The sequence below is a fragment of the Tenebrio molitor genome, chromosome 7 (genome assembly GCF_963966145.1).
Source record: "Tenebrio molitor chromosome 7, icTenMoli1.1, whole genome shotgun sequence".
Classification (NCBI taxonomy): Eukaryota; Metazoa; Arthropoda; class Insecta; order Coleoptera; family Tenebrionidae; genus Tenebrio; species Tenebrio molitor.
This window is the reverse complement of record NC_091052.1, coordinates 16,586,162-16,609,008: the sequence shown is the minus strand read 5'-3', so window position 1 is coordinate 16,609,008 and position 22,847 is coordinate 16,586,162. Positions and strand designations below refer to the sequence as shown.

Below are 22,847 nucleotides of genomic sequence, written 5' to 3'. Positions count from 1 at the left end.
TGGCTGAAGGGTGCCGTAAAAGGTTAATAGGCAACCTCCGGGAGCCCGTAACAGGTCTCACGAGACGAGGATTCGCGGCATTTACTTCTTACACGCCGCTGCATAAACGATCCAAATCGGGCGAGTTGTTTGAAGGGTTCCTGTCAGCGATCCGCCAGACGTGTACGTATTGGTACTTTACAATTTTTAATGGATACATTTTCTACAGTCCAACCCATGAAAGGTCATTCAGTAATTAGTAGCGTAAAGTTTTAAAGATACACGTTTAAAAAACCTTCGCATGTTAAAAACCGAGTACCGTAATTTATTGGATGCCCTAAATGAATTATTTTTCAATCTGGACAAAGTTAAATGCAACGTAGATACATAGCTCTGAGATTACCCCCATATTGCATTGTATGCAGTTAGTTCTGATGAACACTTGCAAAGTTCATTTAAAAATTGTTATTCACCGCGAGCTTCCTGAAGAGTAATAGACTTAATCTCACAAAAAGTTTATAACGCTAAAAATTAACTGTTGAAATTTTTCCTTCTATTCTGGCAAATGATGATTTATTATAATATGCCTCGACTGTTTCCTTATTACTTTTCTTATATTTTTTATCAAAACATGGTTTTTTATTGTCGCCACTCCTTATCTGCCGAGTGATCAAAAAGAAAACAAATCAAGAGTGCTACCTCATCTTTTGTTTATTTGAATAATTTATATTAACTTGCCGGTAAACAATATGTATACTTGCTATGCACCGTCGTTTTATTGGTTGCCTACCTCTATTAAAAATTAATTAATCATCAATAATGATTAATGAATGCTTTATCTTCAATGGTAAAACCCACTTTATCACTTATTCCAGGATAACTGTTGCTTACTATTACAGAAAACGTTCGTAAACTTTGCCGAAATCGAAAACTTTTTTCAAGGTTAACAACAACACCGTTGCTTTAAAATTGATGTTTCATTGACATTTCAGCGCAAAATTGGCTTACCAGTGGCGTACCCAAATTTAATTTCGTCATTCTATATATTCTGTTGTCCAATGAAGACGTCGTCTACGATTTGGTCAGTTAATGGAGGATACTGTGCGGATCTTGTTGCATTCAATACAACTTCTATCTTCTTGATTAAAAAGATTTCTTATCTTCTTCTTCATGTGCTTATCTGCTCCAGACGTTGGCGATCATATTGGCTAATCTTACTTTCTTTACAGCCGCTCGGAAGAGTTCTGTGGATCTGTGGTTGTCATGGAAAACCAGGTTCTTCAATTTTTCAGCCATGAAGTTCTTCTCCGTCCGACACATCTCTTTCCTTTTATTTTTCCCTGCAATAATCTATTTTAAACCGGAGATGTTTTACGAATTCTACTTCCTCCATGTGTATATCTTGGAGAATTGTTAAGCTAAATATCTATTTATATCTAAATCTATTTTTTCAAATTTGATTTGAAACTAAAAATAATTCTGCAAATTTAAAATGTGATTTGCCAACTCATGAATAACACTAATTATTATTATTACTAAAATGTTTAGAAAGAAATAATCGTGGAAGAGTGGAAGAATAAATTAACTGCATAAGAAGCAATAAATCAAACTAAAATTCTAGTATTTTTATTTTAGTTCTTGTATTTAATTAACATACAAACTAAGACACTAACAATTTGGTACATGTCATTTTTGCAAATTTCGCATGCAGAGGATTTAGAAAATCTGATTGATGTCGATAGTGTTCAACAAACCCATAAAATTAATCTCTTGGAAAATTTACTTTGTTGTTTAATTTGGTGGCAGAAAAAGCAAAAACAAATATCCTATACCAATTTCCTGTGCACTCATTCTGGTGAGAATTCGAGCGTAAAATATAGATAGAATGAGAATTTATTTACAATGACCTAGCTAGTTGACCTATATTTGCTTCAAGTGATAGCACACATATGAATTCAAATATACATCTAAAACTCACCAAATTCATGAACACTTCCTTTATTAATGAAAATTGTTCAAATATACAGGGTTGCAATTATGTATGCAACCGGCTCCGTCCTGCTAGGACCCTGAAATTTTAAATAGACTTAGGACTCATTGAAAGCTACTTTTCAAATGTTTTAAAATAGTTTTGTATCCATAAGTTTTCAAAGTCAACTTGATTTTTCTTAAATGGGAACAAGGGTTAAATGGGGCATCCATAAAAAGCTTATTTTTTTAGAATTAAATGATATAATAGATTTGGTGATTTCTTCGACAGATTCTTAGAAACATTTTTTTTAACAAATGTGAAACATACCTATTGTTCAAATATTAATTGAAATAGTTTATTAAATTTTCGTTGCTTCGTTTAGTTTTGTCATTTTAGTTTCATTGATAGCATTTATAGCAAGGTGTGTGAAACGATATCAAATTTTAAGCGTACAAAACTTTGAAAACAATTACTGGATACCTAACTGAATGATAAAGTTTCAAATATCAAACTTATGTTAATATTCTCGATCAGATTTTTCAATGAGAAATGTAATAATCGAACTGCGACATTCGCTACTGCCATAGGTTTGGTTTTCTCTAATTTTTGACGGATTTTAATGCTGTTTCATTTACGTGTTTTCATTTTATTTTAATTAAGTTTTAATTTTTTTCTAAGATTCTGTGGAACAAATCACTAAACCTATTTTACTATTTAATTCTAAAAAAAATAGCTTTTTAATGATGCCCCACTTAACCCATGTTCCCATTTAAAAAAAATCAATTTGGCTTTCTATTTTGAAAACTTACGGATATTTTTTTTTTTGTTTTTAATTTGATAAGTAGCTTTTAATGAGTCCTAAGTGCATTTAAAATTTCAGGGTTCTAGCATAAACCATTTTAGCAGGACGGAGCCGGTTCCATACATAATCGCAACCGTGTATAAATGAGTGTGCCTGATAAAATTCTGCAATATCCAATAATATTTAAAATATACAGGGTGTTTCTGAAATACGTGTGTTAATTTTAACCGGAGAAAGAACTCGCCAATTCATGAAACTTTTCTCTATAATATTTTTAAGAAAAATTGATTTAAAATTTGGAATACATTAATCATCAACGTGTATATCCGCCTATGGGTAAGGGCGAAAATTTTCTGTCGTTATACTCGTAGAAACGGCGCCTTGTCAAAAAGTTAATTGTTATTATAGAAAAAATTCAATAATTAAAATTAATATTCTCATGGTTACAAAAAATAGAAACAAAAAACGACTCGTTTGGTAAAAATTGGGGGGAAAAAAATCTTGGAATACTTTTGTGAATTTTGCAAAATGTTTTAGAGAAAAGTTTCATAAATTGGCGAGTTCTTTCACTGGTTAAAATTAACACACGTATTTCAGATACACCCTGTATACTTCTTACTTATTCCATGTCATAACCTACGTATGTACATAACTAATAATTACTTTCTACTACTTAATCCATTAAAAGACGATGATAAAAAAATTGAGTCCTTTTAAAACCAATTTTTCTTTGCTTAAAAAAAAATACTCTCGTGATTGCCTCTAGGTAATAATGACATTTAAAAATAACTATAAAAATTTTCATAGATTAACAAATCATTCTTGTTGAACTATACTAACCAATAACAAATTAACCAAGTTAATTATTGTAACATAACGAACTTAGCCATCAACTAATTAACCAGGCCAAGTCCTTTAACCAGTTAAATAAGTTAAACCGTACAGAGTTAAATGTGAACAAATAGGTTAGGCGGTTAATATTTTAGTGGGTTTGGTCCTGTACCCGGTTTAACTATCAGCTAATTAACTAGATTAACGACTTCAACTACTTAAACCACTTAAACTGTATGTACTAAGAACTCCTCAATGGAATCTGGTAAACATGCACCACAAGCCTGATACACCAAAACTACAGATTCTCCATGTGAAAAGAATATTGTGGGTAAGTTTATTGATTTTAAATTGCTCGAAGGAACAAATATCATTTAATTTGTGATTTTGAACGTTTAATTTTGTTCTTACTGGTATAGAAATTGAATATTGAGGGATTATATTAAGAAACTTACACTCGGGGGATTGTTGAAACAGAAATTAAATTTGTAGGTGTATTTTATTTTGTAGAAACAACGTCCACAACGAATTAAAAAAAGTGGCTATACAGGGTGTTTCTGAAATAGGTACATTAATTTTAACTGGTAATAGAACTCGTCAAAAGGAACAACTTTTCTATCTACCATTTTGCCGAAAAACGATGTTTAATTCCAAAAAAAAATTGGAGAGATTTTTCACTAAAATAGCCCTACGCCACTAAATACTGCAATGGCTAATTGAGATCAGCGCTAATATGAAAAAAAAACATCCATTTTCATCCAGAAAACGTGTTTTAACGCAGAAATCGAAATTCAAATAAATCTACCCGTATAGCAAAAAATCCACTTCGTAAGAATCTGGTTGTTTCACGTTTTTAGGTAACTTAGTTTTGGAGATATGAACGGTTTTAGGAAAATCTTTCCTATTTTTTTAAGCCATTACGCAACGTTTTTCGCCAAAATGGCAAAGAGAAAAGTTGTTCCTTTTGATGAGTTCTATTACCAGTTAAAATTAATGCATTTATTTCAGAAGCACCCTGTATTATGTTTCTGAGCCCGATGCCGCTAAGTCATAAAACGACCGAAGCGCTGACAGGTTCCAGTGCGTCCAAAACATTTCATGACGGGAAGGCGTAATGCTGCTTAGAGTGCATCACAAATTGCATAAACATTTTATTCTACGGTGAAAATTTCCCAATGCATGCGCCACTGTTGTGGTTCCTAGTGATTCTCATTTTCCCTAGGCTATTCTACTGGTATTCAAATGTTACAATTCAACTTTTTGGATTTCCTCCTCTAGTACTATCCCTTTCCCTTACTTGGCATCTTCCAAACATCATGTTTTCTCACTCTTACACTTTCAGGACAAAAATGGTCAGTTTGTTAACGTGAGCCGAGCGCAAGTATTTTCCCAGCAAAAGAAAGTTGCACGTGCGGGTGTTTAAGCGGTGATTATTACTGATTTATTACAACCCGATTTTACAACTTACCGGCATCGAACTCAGAAACGGAGTATACCCACAAAATCTCATTTGATACCTCACCTCGGAGGCAAAATTGTTCAGTACTAACCAGCATAATTTCCTTAAAAAATTCTTTTTCTTCTTCTAAATGAGAAATACTATCAAGAAGAAATACACAAAACATTGGGATAAATAGTTTTCCGGTTCACAGGTACTGCATTTTCATGACGACTATCCATAATGCTGCTTCAGAATGTTAAAACAATACCCCTCTTCTCATGACTTTGTGCCCAATGAGCAATGATTACTGTGTATAGCCACTGTTAAAGTAGCATCTTCGTGATACACATTTTCTGGACGTTAAAGCAGCTATGACGAAGGTATAAATGAGTGGGTCAGAGTGTAAGCAAAGTTCATCAAAGGACTTCAGTATCTGTAGGTACACCACATACGCTAATGTCTTACGGGATTAGAAATAAATTATTAGACGCTTCCTATACTTTAATTTTTTCTCTGTCGCACACAATAACTAAGGAATCATCTAAGTCATAGAAAACTGAGCCCTGTTTCTAATCTTTTTCGGCAAAAAAGTTTTAATCAACATCGAAAACGTAACGTTGTCGTCCTTAATATCTTCACTACATACTCGTACATCATTCGAGATAGATATTGACAGAGGTGGCCAAGCGATGTTGTCACTATCCAATTTTTATTGTTGGATATAAGAAGACAAACACTTGATCAGTGATGGTACAAATTTCTGTGTTCAGCAAACTCATCCGACAAATCTTAATGTATAAATTTTTTGTTTATCCGGAAACAATTTATCACGAATCGGAATTAAGTCGCGAGGATGCTTCGTTATCGACGATATTATCGGTCTAATGAGGCGTATTTCTTAGATGATTTCTGAGACTATCAAAACCCGAAAGTTCACCGATAACAATATCGAAGGGCATCGGAAGCGACGTTCGGATTAATTTGAGATTTAAAGAAACAAACATTGGAAACCAACAGCACAAAACTAATGGTAAATGTTGTAGGTGTTGACAGTTTTCCCAAACGATGTTGAAAATAAATCACTCTTATTGATCGCGGTATCCCATTAGTCCACCTATTCTTCGGCAGTTTGCATCCATTAAGAATTAACTAGATGTATAGTTTTTTATGTTTATAGTAATCAACAGTGGGCACGATATTATCGGCTTAATGATGTGTCGCAGTTTTCTACCCGAATTGATACGTAAACGTAACAAAGAAAATCAATAAGAAAGTGGTCACGCGAAAGAGAAAATCACCGGTTAACACGGATTTACCTGCGGTTTGTTCTCTTGCATAAGTACACTTCGTGTCGAATCATCGACGAAGGTTGTCACGACACTTCCTGCTGACTGCAGCTAATGGTGCGCTTTGATGCATATTTCGCGCAATTTGTAACAACCACAACCGTAACACACACCGACAGTAACCATCTCCATCAACTTGGTCGTCTCGTTTCTTGCATCCTTTGCATAACCTTCCGCATTCCGCCTGTCGTACAGGGTGTTTCGTGTTGGGACGGCGGCCGCATGGCGGTTGTCGTCACCCTTCGACGTCGCGTGCACGCCATTCCCTCCCGATGTGTTTCTTGCGTGTTCCGTTTTGATTTGATTCGAAAGAATGAAATTGGAAGTTCATCTGGTGTGCGTATTCATCAGAGAGAGCGCTAGGCGTGCGTAACGACGCCTCGTAATTCCTCATTCTTTTTCAGTCTCATGAAATTATGACGGCGAGAAGGCGTGACAACCGATCTACACTAATTTTGTTTACGGTAATATTATCCTTTTGTGCTGTATTAAAAGGACGGCGGCGCCACGCCGGTGTGCGTGCTAACCTATTAATTTTGAATGGCGCGCTACAAGCCGCGTTTTAAATTCAAATGAAAAGCTCCGGGCCTGATACACCGCCGCTATCGTGCTTGTACTAAATTTCAACTTACAAATTTTCTAATTACAAAACTCGCTCTGTGTCGACGACATAATATAGGGGCCGACAAAGGGCACTGCGGCACTACTGACTTTTTATTACTGCGACAATTGATTATGCCAGTTAAAACGTCTCTCTACCATGAAAAAAACTTTATTTAATTACTAACAATTGGATCCGTTTGTCCACTTGTCTCTTTCCAACGCTGTATTGTATAATTCCATTATTTAATCAAATATTTAAAACAAATTGTTGGACACATTTTTAAGATAACAGAATGTATTCTACGAACACAATTTGAATGCTCCGCTGCCTGATCCACATGGATATAGACACATTTAATAACTAGATATAAGCACATACATTAAAAGTTTGATAGTTGTATTCTAAACAGTTGTCCGGCATTAGTTTACTGAAATTAATGATCTAATACAATTTCTAAACAATGTATTGTTAAAGGCAGCATAATGTCAGTTGATATGTATTCTATAATAAATTATACAGTGTCTATAAATGAATGTGGGATCCTAGTATGCGTTGAAAGTTTGCCGACTCTTGCACCAGAAATTGAATAATGTTAGTCTGATCTACGACATGCAACCCTCAGAACAAATTGGTTTTACTGGTTGCCTAATGATTAGCTTGACAAAATTGAATGCATTATTGTTAGGTCTCAACACTCTCAACAAATTACGTATTTATTGAACACTTAAGAAGCAAGTAAATAACATGAGTGATTCAGTTAAAAAAGTAACAATAAAAATTAAAGAAATGGCTCGAAGTGTCCTCCATTTTGCTCTGAAATGAAAAAAAAAAGTTTACTTCTTGTGGAATTTCATTCAAATTTTCATCGTTTGTTGCTGTTAGGCCCCTTCAGCCATCTGCTAAATTTCGTCTCAAAAATCAAACCTCTTCTATGTGTTTATTTTTCTTTGTCATTTAGTGTATTGATAGTTCTTCAGGGTTATTATAAATGATTGTAGTCGAAGTAGGCCATGCCAATGTTATGAAATTTTTGCCGCTTTTATGTGGACTGTCAATGTTTGTCGCGGTAATGAGAATTTTATTTATTTTTTTTAAATAACGGTTGAATCCAAAAATATTGAGTTGTTTAGCAACCAATTTAACTCCTTTGTGTGAAGCGGCAACCATAAATTTTACATTCAATTTTTACGCCTACATGGACTGCAATCATTTATAATAACCCTGTATAACAATTCCAATGCCATAAATATGTACTACTAAATCATTTCCGCCTAATGTTATGCAATTTATAACGTTTCCATACCTTTTTTTTTTTTTTTGTTCGACACTGTCAGAATTTGAGAATTTTCTCCTATGTGAACGGATTTTGATAAATGTCACCAATTGTCAAAACGAAACGTCAAGCTAATTTTAAAGATTTTAAGCGATTTGGAGCCTTTAAGGGGCTCGTCGAACAAAAAAACGTTGTATTCAAGTCATTCGTGTGTCAATTGGGCTTTTTTGGCACTCGTGGGCCTTCGCGTTTTAAACTGGCCCGCTCGTGCCAAAAAAACCCAATTTACACAAGAACTCGTCAAATAAACTACATACTATACTTTCTTTAACTGGTTTTTAACTAATTCCGAATGCATTTCTTTTTATTGCATTATTTATTTACTTGAAATATAGCGCACTTTAACAGCACCTACCTTATCAATTATCAATTTGTCATTGATTTATTGATTTATTAGTTCATTTTTAATAAGTTCAAATAAAAATTATCCCAAATTTATTTCCTCATTAATCATTATTATCTTTTTAATTCGAAAATTATAAAATTAGTATAATCACTGATTTGTTAACAAAAGAAAGGAAAAACTTAAGGAAAATTAAAAAATACTTATGTTGCGTGTTATCAGGTTCGAATAACCAGAATATTGCGTGTTATCCAACTCGATAGGTCATCTACTTGACGTCGATGCTGATGGAGACTGTAATTTGTGATCTTGAAATGTTATGCTTTTATTAAAACTAGCAACATTATTGAAGATATCAATAGAGACTAAATGAGAAAGTTGTAAGTCGTGAGAGAATTCAGAGAAAAGATTGCTTTAGCGTGGTGTGCTATTATTAAGTATTTCTCTGATTTTAATTCTTAAGGACCAACCTGCCGTATTCGGAGATAGGGAATTACAATGTATTTTTTCAAAAGGAATATCTCCTAAACGGCACAAACACATTCAACTCGGTCTTTTGCAAACGAAAGACAATACATAAATGTAGTTACGAGTTTTGATTTGGGTAAATGATAAGCAAGAAAATATTATAACGACTAGTATTTAAATAACTTTGTAGTACGTATGCTCTTTAACAAACTACAATCACACCATTTTAACATGAATAAGATAAATGAAATGTAAGCTCCTTCGGGAGTTTAAAAGAAACGGCAAATGAGATGTTTCTCTTTGCGAAGGCTCACAGAAAAATCATAGAAAGCAAAGTTACGGAAGATAAACAACAATTTGCAAAAATGAAACGGTCTCATCTGGAATCATAAGAATTGTAAGTATGTAATTTTGGGAGAATTCTTTAAATTATTTTTAAATTACGTAATACTACCAGACTACCACAATCGAGGTTTGCTATTTTTCAAAGCCAGCATGACAAATATTTCCACATGTACCTAATGTCGGTTTGAAATAATTTGATAGGTCTACGTTGCGAATAACTAGCGGAAGACAGTTTTAATTATTTTCACATAAGTGTATGTAATAGTATATTACGAGAGTAGTAAAGAGCATATTACGTACAAGTGGACGAATTGCATACGAGCGACGAAGCAGCGAGTAATGTAAATCCACGTGTACGCAATCTCGTTACTACTCGAGTTATGTACTATACTTTTTCTACGACCTGTACTACACTTTTTCTACGACCGGAAGGATCCCCAAAAAATTTCTAAAAAAATCTTTTTCTACAACCATTACTTATAGATACAACAGAAAAAATACAACAAATATGCCAACAGTACATTCTATGAAAAGGATTTAATCGTATTCTTTTCTTTCGTATCTGTTGCGAAATTTCTTTGGCAGCAGATTATTGGGTGCAACTTTGAGCTTTTCCATTATTTCAGGCGGCATACACTTTATCCTAGCTTGCGCTGACATTTTACAGCTAAAATTGAGTACACTTAGTTAAGAAGAAAATAATGTTGATATAAGTGTTATCTTTTATTAAATAGCGATCACGCTACCATAAAAATGTAAATTGAAAGAAATCTAAACTGTCACTGAACGGTGGTTGCTTAGCAACAGTCATAGTTGCTGCCATCATAATTTCGCTAAATCGTAAAATTCCCTAACAAGTAGTGGGCGGAGTTAATTTACTGTACACGTGAGTAAGAAAGCGTTTACTAGAGGGGTTGTTGGTGCGATTTTCGCTATTTACACTAGCGGTCGTAGAAAAATGATAATTACAGCTTGCAAGTACGTAATGAGATACAGAGATTCTATTGAACATAGTTATTTTTTCTATGAACATTATTCTGTTGTCTTATCAAGCTTGGAAGAATGAAATGAGAAAATACTTCTCTATTTCTCTATTTCTCTAAATCATAAAAAAATGTACTGCTTGTCACAGAACTAATAATTCAGTAACCAAAGATCTTCGTCTTTTATTTTATTTTTAATACCTATGAAGAAAAATAATTATAAATTGACATACGAGTACTTAGTAAATTGTTATAGACTCTTACCTGATCTATTCGTAACAAAAAAAATCTAAAGCACGGAAGAATTTAGTTGTTATTAAAGAGCCTCATTTATTTCACTGTATCTGATAGTTTCTTCCGTCAGAAAAATCTTTGTCTTTAGCAAATTATCCAAATGAATAAAAAATAAATTTATTATGTAATTGTTTTTACAATAATATAAACATAACGAATTTAAAAGCTAAGGTGGGTTTAAGGAGTGCAACCGATATCCTTAGTTTTAATAAAACAATAATAAACAATATAGAATAAAATTACTCTTTTGTGGACAAGGAGTTACAGAAATAATTCAAAGGAGCACACATTCTCATACACTTTATAATCATCCGGCTATTAATTCAGTACGAAATTCAAATTCCGCAAGCATCATTGAAGCATTGAAACAGTTTACTATCCCCCTATTCTGTGGTCTTGTGGTGTATAAATTGTTTTGTTGAAAATTTCGGCTCCGGATCTATTACTTCAAATGCCATTATAAACTGGAGAATGTAAACAGTAGACAGCAATCCTGGTGCAGAGCAATAGTAATGTTCCTGTTGAGGATGCAAGTCGGATTCGTATAAACCTATATAGTGGTATGAATTGTCATATTTACTGAAAAGCATTAAGTCGTGGAGAACAGTCGTCCTGGGAAAGATATTATTGCTGTTTCAACGAATAAGACGAAATGGTTTAGGTAAGAAAGAAAGAAAATCGGATTAATAAAAGGTGGGATATTAGAAATTCGCGAGGAGACAGATGACTTTTATCGATTCAGAAATACCATAAAAGCCCTGTAAAACATTTGCAACACGGCCATGTTGCATAGTACATTTTTAACAGCGAAGATAGTCGAACTAGATAACCGTATAAAACGGTCTTCTTGCACATCAGTGTTGCTTTATAGATCATAAAACGTGACAGTAAAGTTTGAAACTATCGATTTCATTGAGATGGCTAGGCATCGGCCGTCTTTACAGTCTCCGGGGGATATAGGGAATTGAAATTGATAACACTGCTGTGAAAAGTTCACACATATTTGTTGCGCGAATATTTTGCATGTGATATGTCCTTTTATAACATCAGAAATAAATTTCTTGTGTGCCGCATTTAGAATTAGTTTATCCTTGATCGAATTACTTTAGACCCTTTCATCGCTTTCAGTTCGCTGTCCGACAATTTGAACTCCATCTTGTTGTCGCGGTAAGCTAACGGGTTTTCCGACTCCCTCTCCTCCAAATCCGCTTTCAGCTCTTCAACGCTAACTTCGTCAATCCGTTTGCCCTTGCCATAGAAAATGTCTTCGGTATATACCCGGTCCTTCCGTCGATAAGTCCCGTGAAGCTGCAAGAATCTCTCCATATACTCTCGATTCACTTAAGAACCACGCACAACTGACCTTATCCCAATAACTGATGTTAAAGGCGAAGTTCACGTGGAAGTATTGATGGTGGTTGTCGTGAAAAATGGCATCAGGTTGCCACGGTTGCCACCAATATGCTTTGAAATTCACTCCGGAATGATCGATGATGCCATGGTAATACGTGTACAAGGCAACGACGTAGAACGGAACTAAAAAATAATTAAGAGGAAACAGTTGGTTCAACTTTCGACGTGATTCATCTTACACCAGTGTATGGGAACGGTGAACAGGGGCAAGATGTCCATCAACTGAATATGGAGAGATTCTACGGGGTGGATGGCCGTGACAGAAAACGCCGTGGGTTGTTTGTACTTGTGATGGAGCTTGTGAAAGTTACGGTAAAGGAACGGTATGTGGTAAATCCTGTGCATCCAATATGTCATATAATCCTTAAAAATCATAAAGCTCTGTTACCGCTATCTGCACAATTATTGACTAAATGAAGCAAACGCACAACGGCTGACACAAAAGACTTGAAAGAAAACAAAAACAAGCATTAAATGTTCATATTCTGTGCATATCGAGGACTTCAAATTACAAGGGCGCATTCCATTTAGTTAATTTAAACGAAAAATGTGAATGAAAAAGAGTTGTACAGAAATGAATGAAAAGTGCTCTGACTTGAAGCCCTCCAATGGATACTCTAAAAATTTAATGAAATTAAATTCAAATTTATAAAGCTCGCTTAATTTCATTTGATACAACAGTAAAAAGAGAAAACAAATATTACAACACAAAGAATTAACAATTGCAACAAACAATATAATAAAATTTAAGCAGTAACTTATGTTTTCCAATAATTTTAATAAAATAAAACTTGTAATAGATACAGGTGAGAGGTAGATTTCTTTTAATCGCAAATAACTTTTATCGGGTGTTCATTTAAAGTTATCCTCAAAGTTGGCATTGAAGAGTCGATTATGAACGCACCACCCATCAGTTTGTACAAACAACGCAAAAGTGAGGTTATATTGAAACAGCTGATCCGTGATCTGTAATCCGTGGTGGGTTCACAATCGACTCTTCCACGCCTACTTTGAGCCGTTTTAGTGTGTGTTTTTGAGAATTCAGTTTTTAGTTTGACGTAAAATTTAAACGTTAGCAAATTTCAAATTGGCACAACTTAATGATCACCAGCCAGAAAAGAATTGCAAAAACGTAAAAAAAAGTCATCAGATTGAAAAATATAAATTCACATCAATTAGCTTTGTTGGGGTGGGTAAAGATTGTGAACTTGAGAGGGAATGAAAATTATATCCCAATAATAAAGTTTTGACAACTGACGTCAAAGCTACTATCATCGCAATTGTTACTAAACTTACTAATTTAACTTAAAACGTACACAGAAAATTGTGATGAAATATACCTACACTTAATTTTATTTTGAAAGTGAAAAGGCTTTTATTGAATAATGTTTTGGTATATGAGTTCTGTTCATTACGGCCAATTACGTGTATTTCGGAAACGCCCTTTATAACCCTTTCAACGGTACAGTATCTTGTCACAAAACACAGCGCACTACTTCTGATATAATATTCTTTTGGGTACAAATCTTTCCAACATGAAAACCAAAACAGACAGTTCTAGCTCAGATTTTTTTCCTCATGGAGGTTTTAAATTAATCATGTTTTAAAGGAATTAACATAAATCATCTTAATAAATTTCAATATAGCTCCACTGAAAAATCAAATTTTTTCACTTCATAAGAAAGAATAGAAAATTACCAAAAAGAAATTGTAAATTGTGTAGGTTCTCAAAAAGGCAATACCATGTGTGTAATGTCTAATGTATTATGTATTACTCTAATAAGTATCGAGCGATCAAATTAAATTGTAATTGAGTCATCCATGGATTTGAATCCGTACCTATGTCTTTTGCGATCGATGTGTCGAGATCTAACCTGTGTTTCGCGCTATTTATTGGAGCGTGGAGTTCAAGTAACGACATACGATTAATTAAAATATTTGTGCTTTAAACAGCTGATATACAGAATGTATCTGAAATATGTGTGTTAATTTTAACCAGTGAAGGAACTCGCCAATTTATGAAACTTTTCTCTATAACATTTTGCAAAATTCACAAAAGTTTTCCAAGATTTTTTTGTCCTGCAATTATTATCAAACGAGCTGTTTCGTGTGATTAAGTAGTCTCTATAACAATGTAACTTTTTTAACAAGGTTCCGTTTCTATCACAACAGAAAATTTTCGCCCTTACGCGGGTACACTTTAATGGCTAATTTACTCCAAATATTAAATCAATTTGTAATGCTTTTTCGTAAAAAATTCAAACAGAAAGAACGTTTCTTTTAACAAGCTTTACTGCGTGTCAAAATTAAGACATGCATTTTAAATACACCTGTATAGTAATCGCCAATATTTTGGAATAATGGAAATATTTTTTTCTGGTTGGTTTTGAAAAGAACTTGGACAGGATTTTTTTAAAAGAAACATTTTTTTATTTTATTTTTTTCCCTTCCCATTTCCGTGTAACAACGTAATCGTGTAAAATTGTCACCAAGTAATCCATTTGGGTTCAGCATTTTATTCTAACAAGAATAAACAATTCAAGTAAATGTTTCAACTGATTTTGTTCTTGGCAGTACGCTAATCATTTTTAAAACTCAGAACAGGGTTTTGAACTAGATTGCAATCATTTCGTCCCTAATCCTTTCTTTAAGTTGCTCAATTGTAGTTGGCCAATTGAAGTTAAACCTTGCTTGTGACATAATCCCATAAAAAACTAATGAGATGAAATTGAAAGACCGATGAAACCACTCAATAAATTCTCTTGAGTTCTAAATTAATCACCGATTTAGGAGTTTTTTTAGTTTCAAAAATGTGCGGTTTGGATGATTTTTTCATTATTATTTTATTTGTTCATCCCAAAATTTAATTATCATCATTGAACCAAATTTGTCAAATTCGCGGAAATTTTGATATAAAATTGGAATTTCACTTTCATTTTTTAAAATGGATATCTCAGGAACGATCGGTTTATAGGTCATAAATAGTACATAGGCAAAAAATGCAGATTGTCATTTAAAAAGTTCGGGACGACGTCATTGCATGGAAACGAGAAAAGTGTTGAAAAATTAAAAGTATCAGATAATCTTTTTTTAAAAAAACGAAAATTGACGAGTTATTTTCGGAAAAACTCAACCGGAAAGAAAATATTTCCATTATTCAAATCTTTTGGCGCTTTTTGCACAGTCTGATTTTGAAAGTTGTACAGATATTTTAACCTGAGGTAGTACGTCTTAAGAAGGCCTTATACAAATGTTAATGGTTTACAAGAAAATCAAAGGAATCACTTTGTTTGGGAAACGAAAAATTTCAGATTTGGCGGGCAATTTTGACGAACGACCAACCTAAAATGTCAAATTTTTATGTCATTCGAGGTTATGCTTGATTTTAATCAAGTTCATCATGAATCTTTGATAACATTTGTAAAGTGAAGATAAAATAGTGCCTGCAACTTATTGAGAAAACAACAAAGGCTAAACAACAAAGTAAAAAGACTGTAATTATGAGTAAATGCATAAAATGAAAAATCAAAAAGTAAACAAGTTGCTCAAAATGATTGTCATCAGTTGCAATGTAAGCTTTAGCACGACGTGCCCAAGAAAGCCGAACTCAATTCAGAATGCTTCTTTTTGACGAATTTCCTAAGCAGCGAAACTACAAACTGAGAAACTCCCAGGTGAACTGCAAAACCCCGAGTATTTACTTGTTCGTGGCTGGTTTTCAATTTCGTGTGAGAATTTCTTCTTCTGCAACTAAAATGCGATCTTCTCATTGGCGGCCAAGATCATCGTGCTTATTCATTTCCAAACGCCCGAAATCGCGAAGATGCTGCACAACGTTTACAAAGGTTCGTACATCGGAAAGTATCCTTTGAGAAATTTGTTGTTTAAATTGAGGTTAAGATTGACTTAATCTAAAATGACAACAAAAAAGTCTAGTATGATTTTTTTACCCATTTTTTCATAAAATTCACTGGCTCTCAAACTTTTTTTAAAAAACTTTTAGTCCCTTTTGCTTGAAAAAAATCAACATTTGTATAAGGCATTATTGTTTCAATCGTTACCTACTGTGGAGTTCTACCACTGATTAAAATATCTGATCTTTCAAAGTGACCCTGCATAATTTATTCAAGCTTGTTTTTAAAGACAAATCAGATACTGCGCCCAGTCAAAAGCAGTACAGTTAATTTTAAAAATGTCTGCTTTTGCATAGAAGAAATGCATCACATATTCACACTTTTCATTTGTGCAAGATAATACTCTACTTTACTGTACTCGTAAACTAGTGTACCTAAACAAATGAAAAGTATATAATTTGTACTTTGACTAATCGGATTTTCAAATTTTCGGAATACGACACAGGAACAAGATAAATAGATAATAGATAAAGAATAGCTATTTATGTAACCAGTTAGGAAATGCGTTATTTTGTGTAGCGAGTGGAATATTTACGGGACGAGCGCAGCGAGATCCCGCAAAATCACACGAGTTACACAAAATTGCATTTACTAATATGTGTTACATACAAGATTTTTTCTAATTTTGACAAAAAAAAGTTTCTTCAAACGTTAAACGAAGTAATGAATTTCATTAATAATAAATTATTATTGTGTTAAAATATCAAGTAGGTAAGTAGGCACGGTTATTTTGCTTAAAAACAAAAAATATGACAGTGTCAAATTGATGATACAATAAATTTTTCCTAACCAGTTAGGAAAGATTTTTTTTCACGATCGGGAGTAGAAATCAACTTTTCGGGTGTCAACATCGTGACAGAAGTAGAGCATTTTCTCCCTAGGGAGCATATTTGCTCCCTAGGGAGTTTTTATTTTTTTGACAGTTGTGACAAAAATTTAATGGGAGTTTTCATTTTTTTTTGACTGTTGTGACAAAAATCTAATTGTGTTGTCAAGGCAACTACTAATTCCATTAAATTCATCGAAAGATGACAACTCATTTGTCATCATTTTTTTATTCTTAAAATTTGAGATTTTTGTGCTGTTTCTACTCCCTACCGTGAAAAAAATAGTATATATACTTCTGGAGAGAATGCTCATTTTTCCCTCGGTGCTTTGTAGCCCTCGGGCTTCGCCCTCTGGCTACAAACTGCACCTTAGGAAAAATCATGCATTTCTCTCCCTCAATATATAATATACTATTTCGTAACCAGTTACGAAAACGTCAATTAATTTTGAAAAGTGTCACTTTATATGTCAAAATTAGGAAAAATATCATTACGTTTTGTTTAACATTTAATCGTACGGACCGAGTTATAATCTACCAATCGTAAGCCATAAAAATAATCAAGATATTTCTAAGGACTTCTGACATATGAATCTGCAAGAGTTATTCACGTTTGTACTCATTTTTTCGAAATATCGATAAAATAAAGGCAACAACCTTTAAAAAGGACTGCACAATAACCAGGGGCATATTTGCAGACCATCTTTAAAGTATAATAATTTCTGTTGGATATCTCATTCCATTTGGAATTGAAAGCAGGAGGCGCCGTAAAGTGAGGCCCTTTACAGGCTCAAGTTTTACAGTCTCCGCTTGAGCATACCACCAAGCACATGACATTCAATTGTTAGAATCATGTACCAGCCTTTATTCAGATGACGTCTCTGAAACGCGATGCCCTCAGATACGTTGGCCGGAATTAAGATTAGGCAAGGGCCCCGTACACGAATTGAGCCGTAAACAGCGTTCATTGTGGGTTTGTGGTGTTTCGAATGCGGTGCAAACAGTGTATCGATCTGTCTCCAAAACCGTCCAACAATGTGTGTTTTAGAAGCAATTAAGTCGATCTCTATAGAGCTCTAACCTGGTAAATAAAAATGGCAGGCCACTGGAGGACAAACCACAACCAGCCGTAGTCCGCGATCTCGTAATAAACGGTGCTGTAGCCCCCGTTGGCTATGTAGCAGGCCAGCATCCCCGACAGCGTAGCATTTATGAATAGTGTCGTTGATCCTAGGATAATCTCGTGCCTCTCCAATTCCGGAGACATCCACTTCTTCGGCTGGCATTTCCATTCTTCGGCACGGTCACGTCGGCGGACGTAGAAGTACCACTGGAAAAACAAAAGGGGAAAAGAACGGTCAAACGATATTACCCCATGCATAGGAAAACAAGTCTTAAAACTTTATGACAGTCCCTTCTGTTTCCTTACCCAGCGACAAATGTTTATGCGTACACATAAAAAGCAATTTGCACCTCTTCCAGTTTATGTTTTCTTTTTACAGGCCTGATGGAAAAGCTCGGCATAAAGCTCGCGGTAAAATTGTAAAACATTGTTCGCCAGGCGAACGCTGTCTTGCGGATAGTCAAGCGATAAAATTCGCATCATCGAAGCAGACACTAAGGTACTTTACCGTTCCGCCTCCCACACCTGCATGTACCGATTTACACCAATTAAAATCGATAAGGTATCACCAGCAGAATATTATTTGCCATGCGACTATTGGATTTTGACTGCCAGCTGATACATACGTACAAAGCGACTATCCAGAACACACTCGCATGAAATTTTACTCCTGCCCAGTTTAGCGAACCAAATAAAATTTCAGTAAAACACAAAGACCGATGTCCTTTCATGCAAACAAATCCAGTTACATATCGCTGATGAGAATACCTACATGCAGGAATCCACCGATTACAAAATACATAAGATAGGAAACAATGCACGAGTACATCCAGAAGGTCCAGAAGTTTTTTAGTCGAAAGGATTCCAGTGAAATGTCCGACCACTTAAATGGGTCATTTGAATTTGCTTCGCGACTACTGTAACCAAATTGTCTTGCCACATGCACGAAGATATTCATCCAGTCTCCTAAAATACAGAGTTATGTAATATTATCGGTTTCTTTCAAGTGCACCATCTGAATAAATATTGTCAATCAGTTTACCTAAGATTTAACACCTGCAGGTTTAGATTGTCTTGATAAGTGTGACAACGATAAAACGAGACTAGCAAAACATAGAACTAATGAAAAATCCACAAAATTGTTTATAAATACTTTTTGACCGTGTATTTTTCAAGTTCATGAATTGTTTGCAAAGGCCACGTTTGATTGACATAAATTAATAAAATATGGTATTCTAACAGTTCATGTTTTGCTTGTCTTTCCAATCATAATTATAATTATGGTTGGAGAAATATATTTCGTGAAAATATTTCTTCAAGGACCATTAAAAAACTTACGCGTGGAACTAGAATTACTATTTTTCTTTCCTCGAATAACATTCAAGAATAATGTTATCAAGTTGAGTAAATGTTGTAATTATGTATTTTATTTAAGTCAACAAATCGACACATTTCGCTTATAAAGCACAAATATAGCTAAAATCTAAAGAGTTTGAGATGGAGATCGATTGAACATTTATTGCCAATTAACGATTGTTTAAATTTTTCCGTAAATTCCTATGACGCAATGAATTCTATTAATATTTTCTTAATACGAAAAGCCGTTTTATTGGAAAAATCAGTGTTATGTCAAAATATTTTTACAAGTTACGTTGTCTAAAGGTAGGAAATTTTAATAATTTAGTACCTAAATAATTTTATTAATTAATCTGCATTAGAAATTTTGTTTGTTCAAACTCTCTTTATTAGACAATTAATTGTTTTTACTAATTATCTGCTAAAATAATTTGTAATTGATTTTCAGGCCCTGCACGTAGCTAATGTCACGTACAATGATAATAATTTTAACTGATTTAATCAACTAATTGTATAAAATAAAAATGCAAAGATTATATCTAATACATCAACTTTGACGTGCATACATTATTGTTGTAACTTTATTACAAATGAGAAAAATTATACTGAATCTAGATTTTCATTGTATTAAAAATTAATAAAAAGTAAAAAAAAATTAAGTACATACAAGCTACAAAGTGTAAAGTGTCTATAAAAGAATGTAAGTACATATATCAAGAGTCCTGTGGAACTCTAATGTAGTTGATTTTTGCCGCTCTGCAGCATATTGTGGTACCAAATAGAAAAACGGAGGTTATGTAAATCCAGCAATGACAGGTTTTTAATAAAGACTGTTGTAAGATGAAAAGTAATTAGAATATACTAAACTGAAGAAAAACACAAGCAAAACAACTAAGACCTCGAAGTCACAACAGACGCTAAGATTTAATAATTTGACATTTGACTGTTGAAATCTGAGTTGACGGCTTCAACGCCTCGACAGAAACAAAATAAAATTATGGAGCCTCACAATTCCACAGGACTCTTGATATGCGTTCTTTTATAGACACTTTGTAGAACTTATTAAGTGTATTATGGCTAAGTTCCAAAACTTACTCCAGAGTAAGAGTAAAAGTATAATAGAGTATAATGAAATAAGAAATGGTGTAACGGTAAAGTAAATGAATTTTGGAACGACACATTAAGTATGTAGTCTCGATGTTTTTGTTTTTTAATTTTTATTTGTCATTTTTGTCTGTCATTTGTTTTTGAAAAAAAAAATTAAATAAATGGCAGATAACAGAAATATTATAGCTACGACTATGTCAGAAAATAATAGATTTTATTATTATTAATTAATGAAAATCTTAAAAAGGTAAGCGGACATGGGTTAAGTTTCAAAACCAAATGTCAAAATTTTGATTTGTCAGAGTAGGAGCCACCCTCCTAATTTAGTAGAGTACGAATAGCAAGCTCTATAGGTAGATTTACCATAGTAATGGAACGTCAGGATAGTATTCTGTAGAGTTCAGTACTCTTTATTTTGGAACGAAGTGAAGTAAACTCAGAGCAGTGGAGCATGGTTTTGGAACTTAACCTAAGTATATTTAAATTAAACGAAAACGTTTGTCTAAAAGCTAAATAGGTTGGCAGTTATGGCAGTTGGCAGTTCAAATACGCACAAAATAAAATAAAAAACTTACCATTTATAGAAACGCCCAAAGCAAAAATCGCCAAAGTTGCTAAACTTTTACCCACAGTTTGGGGTAATTTTTCCCAATATTTGTTAATAACATCGCTATAATTTTCTGTCCAGGTAACAGCCATGGGGTCCTTAAACCAATCATTCTGCTGTTTTTGTTGCGACTTCTTTTTGCTCCTGCCCATGTTCGTGACTGTTTACTATCAACTGAAAGAAATGAAAATGGCTCGTGTTCTTATTTTCGTGCATTGTTTATTATCACAGATTAACGATAATTTAACATAAAATTGAATGGCACTTGGTTGGTTGTTTTTATCTTTTAAGAACACCTGTACCTCCGTTAGTACAAAATGAGAATATTAGCTAAAATTCGATAGATAATACCTAGACTATAACGGTGTAATGTGAATTTGAAGTGGATCGAGTGTATTAATCAGCCTAATCATAAATTTCGAACAATGAGGTGATATTTTCACTCAACTCAGACACCGCACTTGTTGCTCTGGAATGTTGATTATTTTTAATTCACATTTTAGATATTAATTATTTATTGTTGTTTTCTACGATCAACCTGTTCCTCTTTTCCGATTGAAATAATTTTTACTTGGTTATTTTGAAAATTATTTTTTTTTAAGATGCAGTTGATCAATTGATAGATTCATTAAGGTACCATTTTCATTAAACTTTTTGATAAGAGCCTCCAAATCTCGTATCGGATTTTTAAGATAAAAATCAATATTTTGAGACACAAAAATAAACTTCACATTCCAAAAAACTGACGCATCATGAAACGAAATTGCAGGTGTATTGAACAAAGATTATTGAAAATAATTTGACAAAATATTAATAGCTTGATCGCTTGAGTGGATACCTGCTTTCTGATCTGGATTGACACTACTAACAGCACTGGACACGAGCATTCCATGCAATAATGAATGTGTACATAATTAAAGACCATAAACTTGATAAGAACATAATAGTATACTTAACAATATAATAACAACAACAGTTACAAATGACAGTTACAAGTTATATTTTGATAGAACAATTTTAACTGACATTCATATTAAGCATAACAGACCAGACATTATAATTTTAAATAAACAACAAAAGCAAGCATATCTTTTAGATATAGCTGTTCCAAATTCACATAATATAACACAGACATATAACACAAAAATTAATAAATATTTAGAGCTGTCCGTTGCTATGAGAAATCTTTGGTGTTTGGAAAAAATTTCGATTTTACCACTTGTAATTTCAGCAACGGGAATAGTACCGCAATCTCTTTTTAAAAATTTAAAAATTTTGGATTTAGATAACACATTGGTAGTTGAAATTCAAAAAGGTATATTATTATACTCATGTCACATCGTGAGGAAGTTCCTTAACATTGACACAGAACATAATACACAACAAAGTCAAAATGCGGAGGCAAGACGCCGGTAATTATGTTGATAAGCACTGCACTATTACTTGATAGTAATATCCGTAATAGTGTATGTACTCCGGCAAAATTGCCGTGCCGCCGGGTGGAGGTGGGATAGTGAAATAGAACAATAAATAATTTGACAATTTTCCAATTTAAATTTGAAACTTTATTCTAGTTTGTGATTAGTGTAATATGTGGCGCCCTCTATTTGACCATAGCTCAAACATTTACAAACAAGACTGGTGAGAGAAATGTCGATAAATTCACCGCCTGTTAGAAGCCGCGGGGAAATTGATCCTTACGTAGATAGATACCACTGAAAGTTTAATTCTAGCACACTATTTTTTGATGCATGTCTACA

At 33.6% G+C, this 22,847-nt stretch overlaps 1 protein-coding gene across 1 annotated transcript; it reads right to left on the bottom strand.

Moving 5' to 3' along the window:
• Nucleotides 1-10,842: 10,842 nt before the first annotated feature.
• Nucleotides 10,843-22,023, bottom strand: LOC138134872 (uncharacterized). The gene is made up of 7 exons (XM_069053449.1): nucleotides 21,926-22,023; nucleotides 21,056-21,261; nucleotides 18,790-18,983; nucleotides 17,976-18,224; nucleotides 12,334-12,517; nucleotides 12,105-12,277; nucleotides 10,843-12,049 (listed from the first exon to the last, which is right to left on the bottom strand). The coding sequence occupies exons 2-7, from the start codon at nucleotides 21,237-21,239 to the stop codon at nucleotides 11,822-11,824; spliced, it is 1,212 nt and encodes a 403-aa protein (XP_068909550.1). The 5' UTR covers nucleotides 21,240-21,261; nucleotides 21,926-22,023; the 3' UTR covers nucleotides 10,843-11,821.
• Nucleotides 22,024-22,847: the final 824 nt, after the last annotated feature.

What these genes read in the sequence shown, in the direction of transcription:
- LOC138134872 (XM_069053449.1), bottom strand. Translation starts at nt 21,239, where the DNA reads ATGGGCAGGAGCAAAAAGAAGTCGCAACAAAAACAGCAGAATGATTGG. An exon ending in TTTGGGCGTTTCTATAAATG is followed by an intron (nt 18,984 to 21,055) that starts GTAAGTTTTTTA and finishes TCTGTATTTTAG; the next exon opens with GAGACTGGATGAATATCTTC. An exon ending in CACCGTTCCCATACACTGGT is followed by an intron (nt 12,278 to 12,333) that starts GTAAGATGAATC and finishes ATTATTTTTTAG; the next exon opens with TTCCGTTCTACGTCGTTGCC.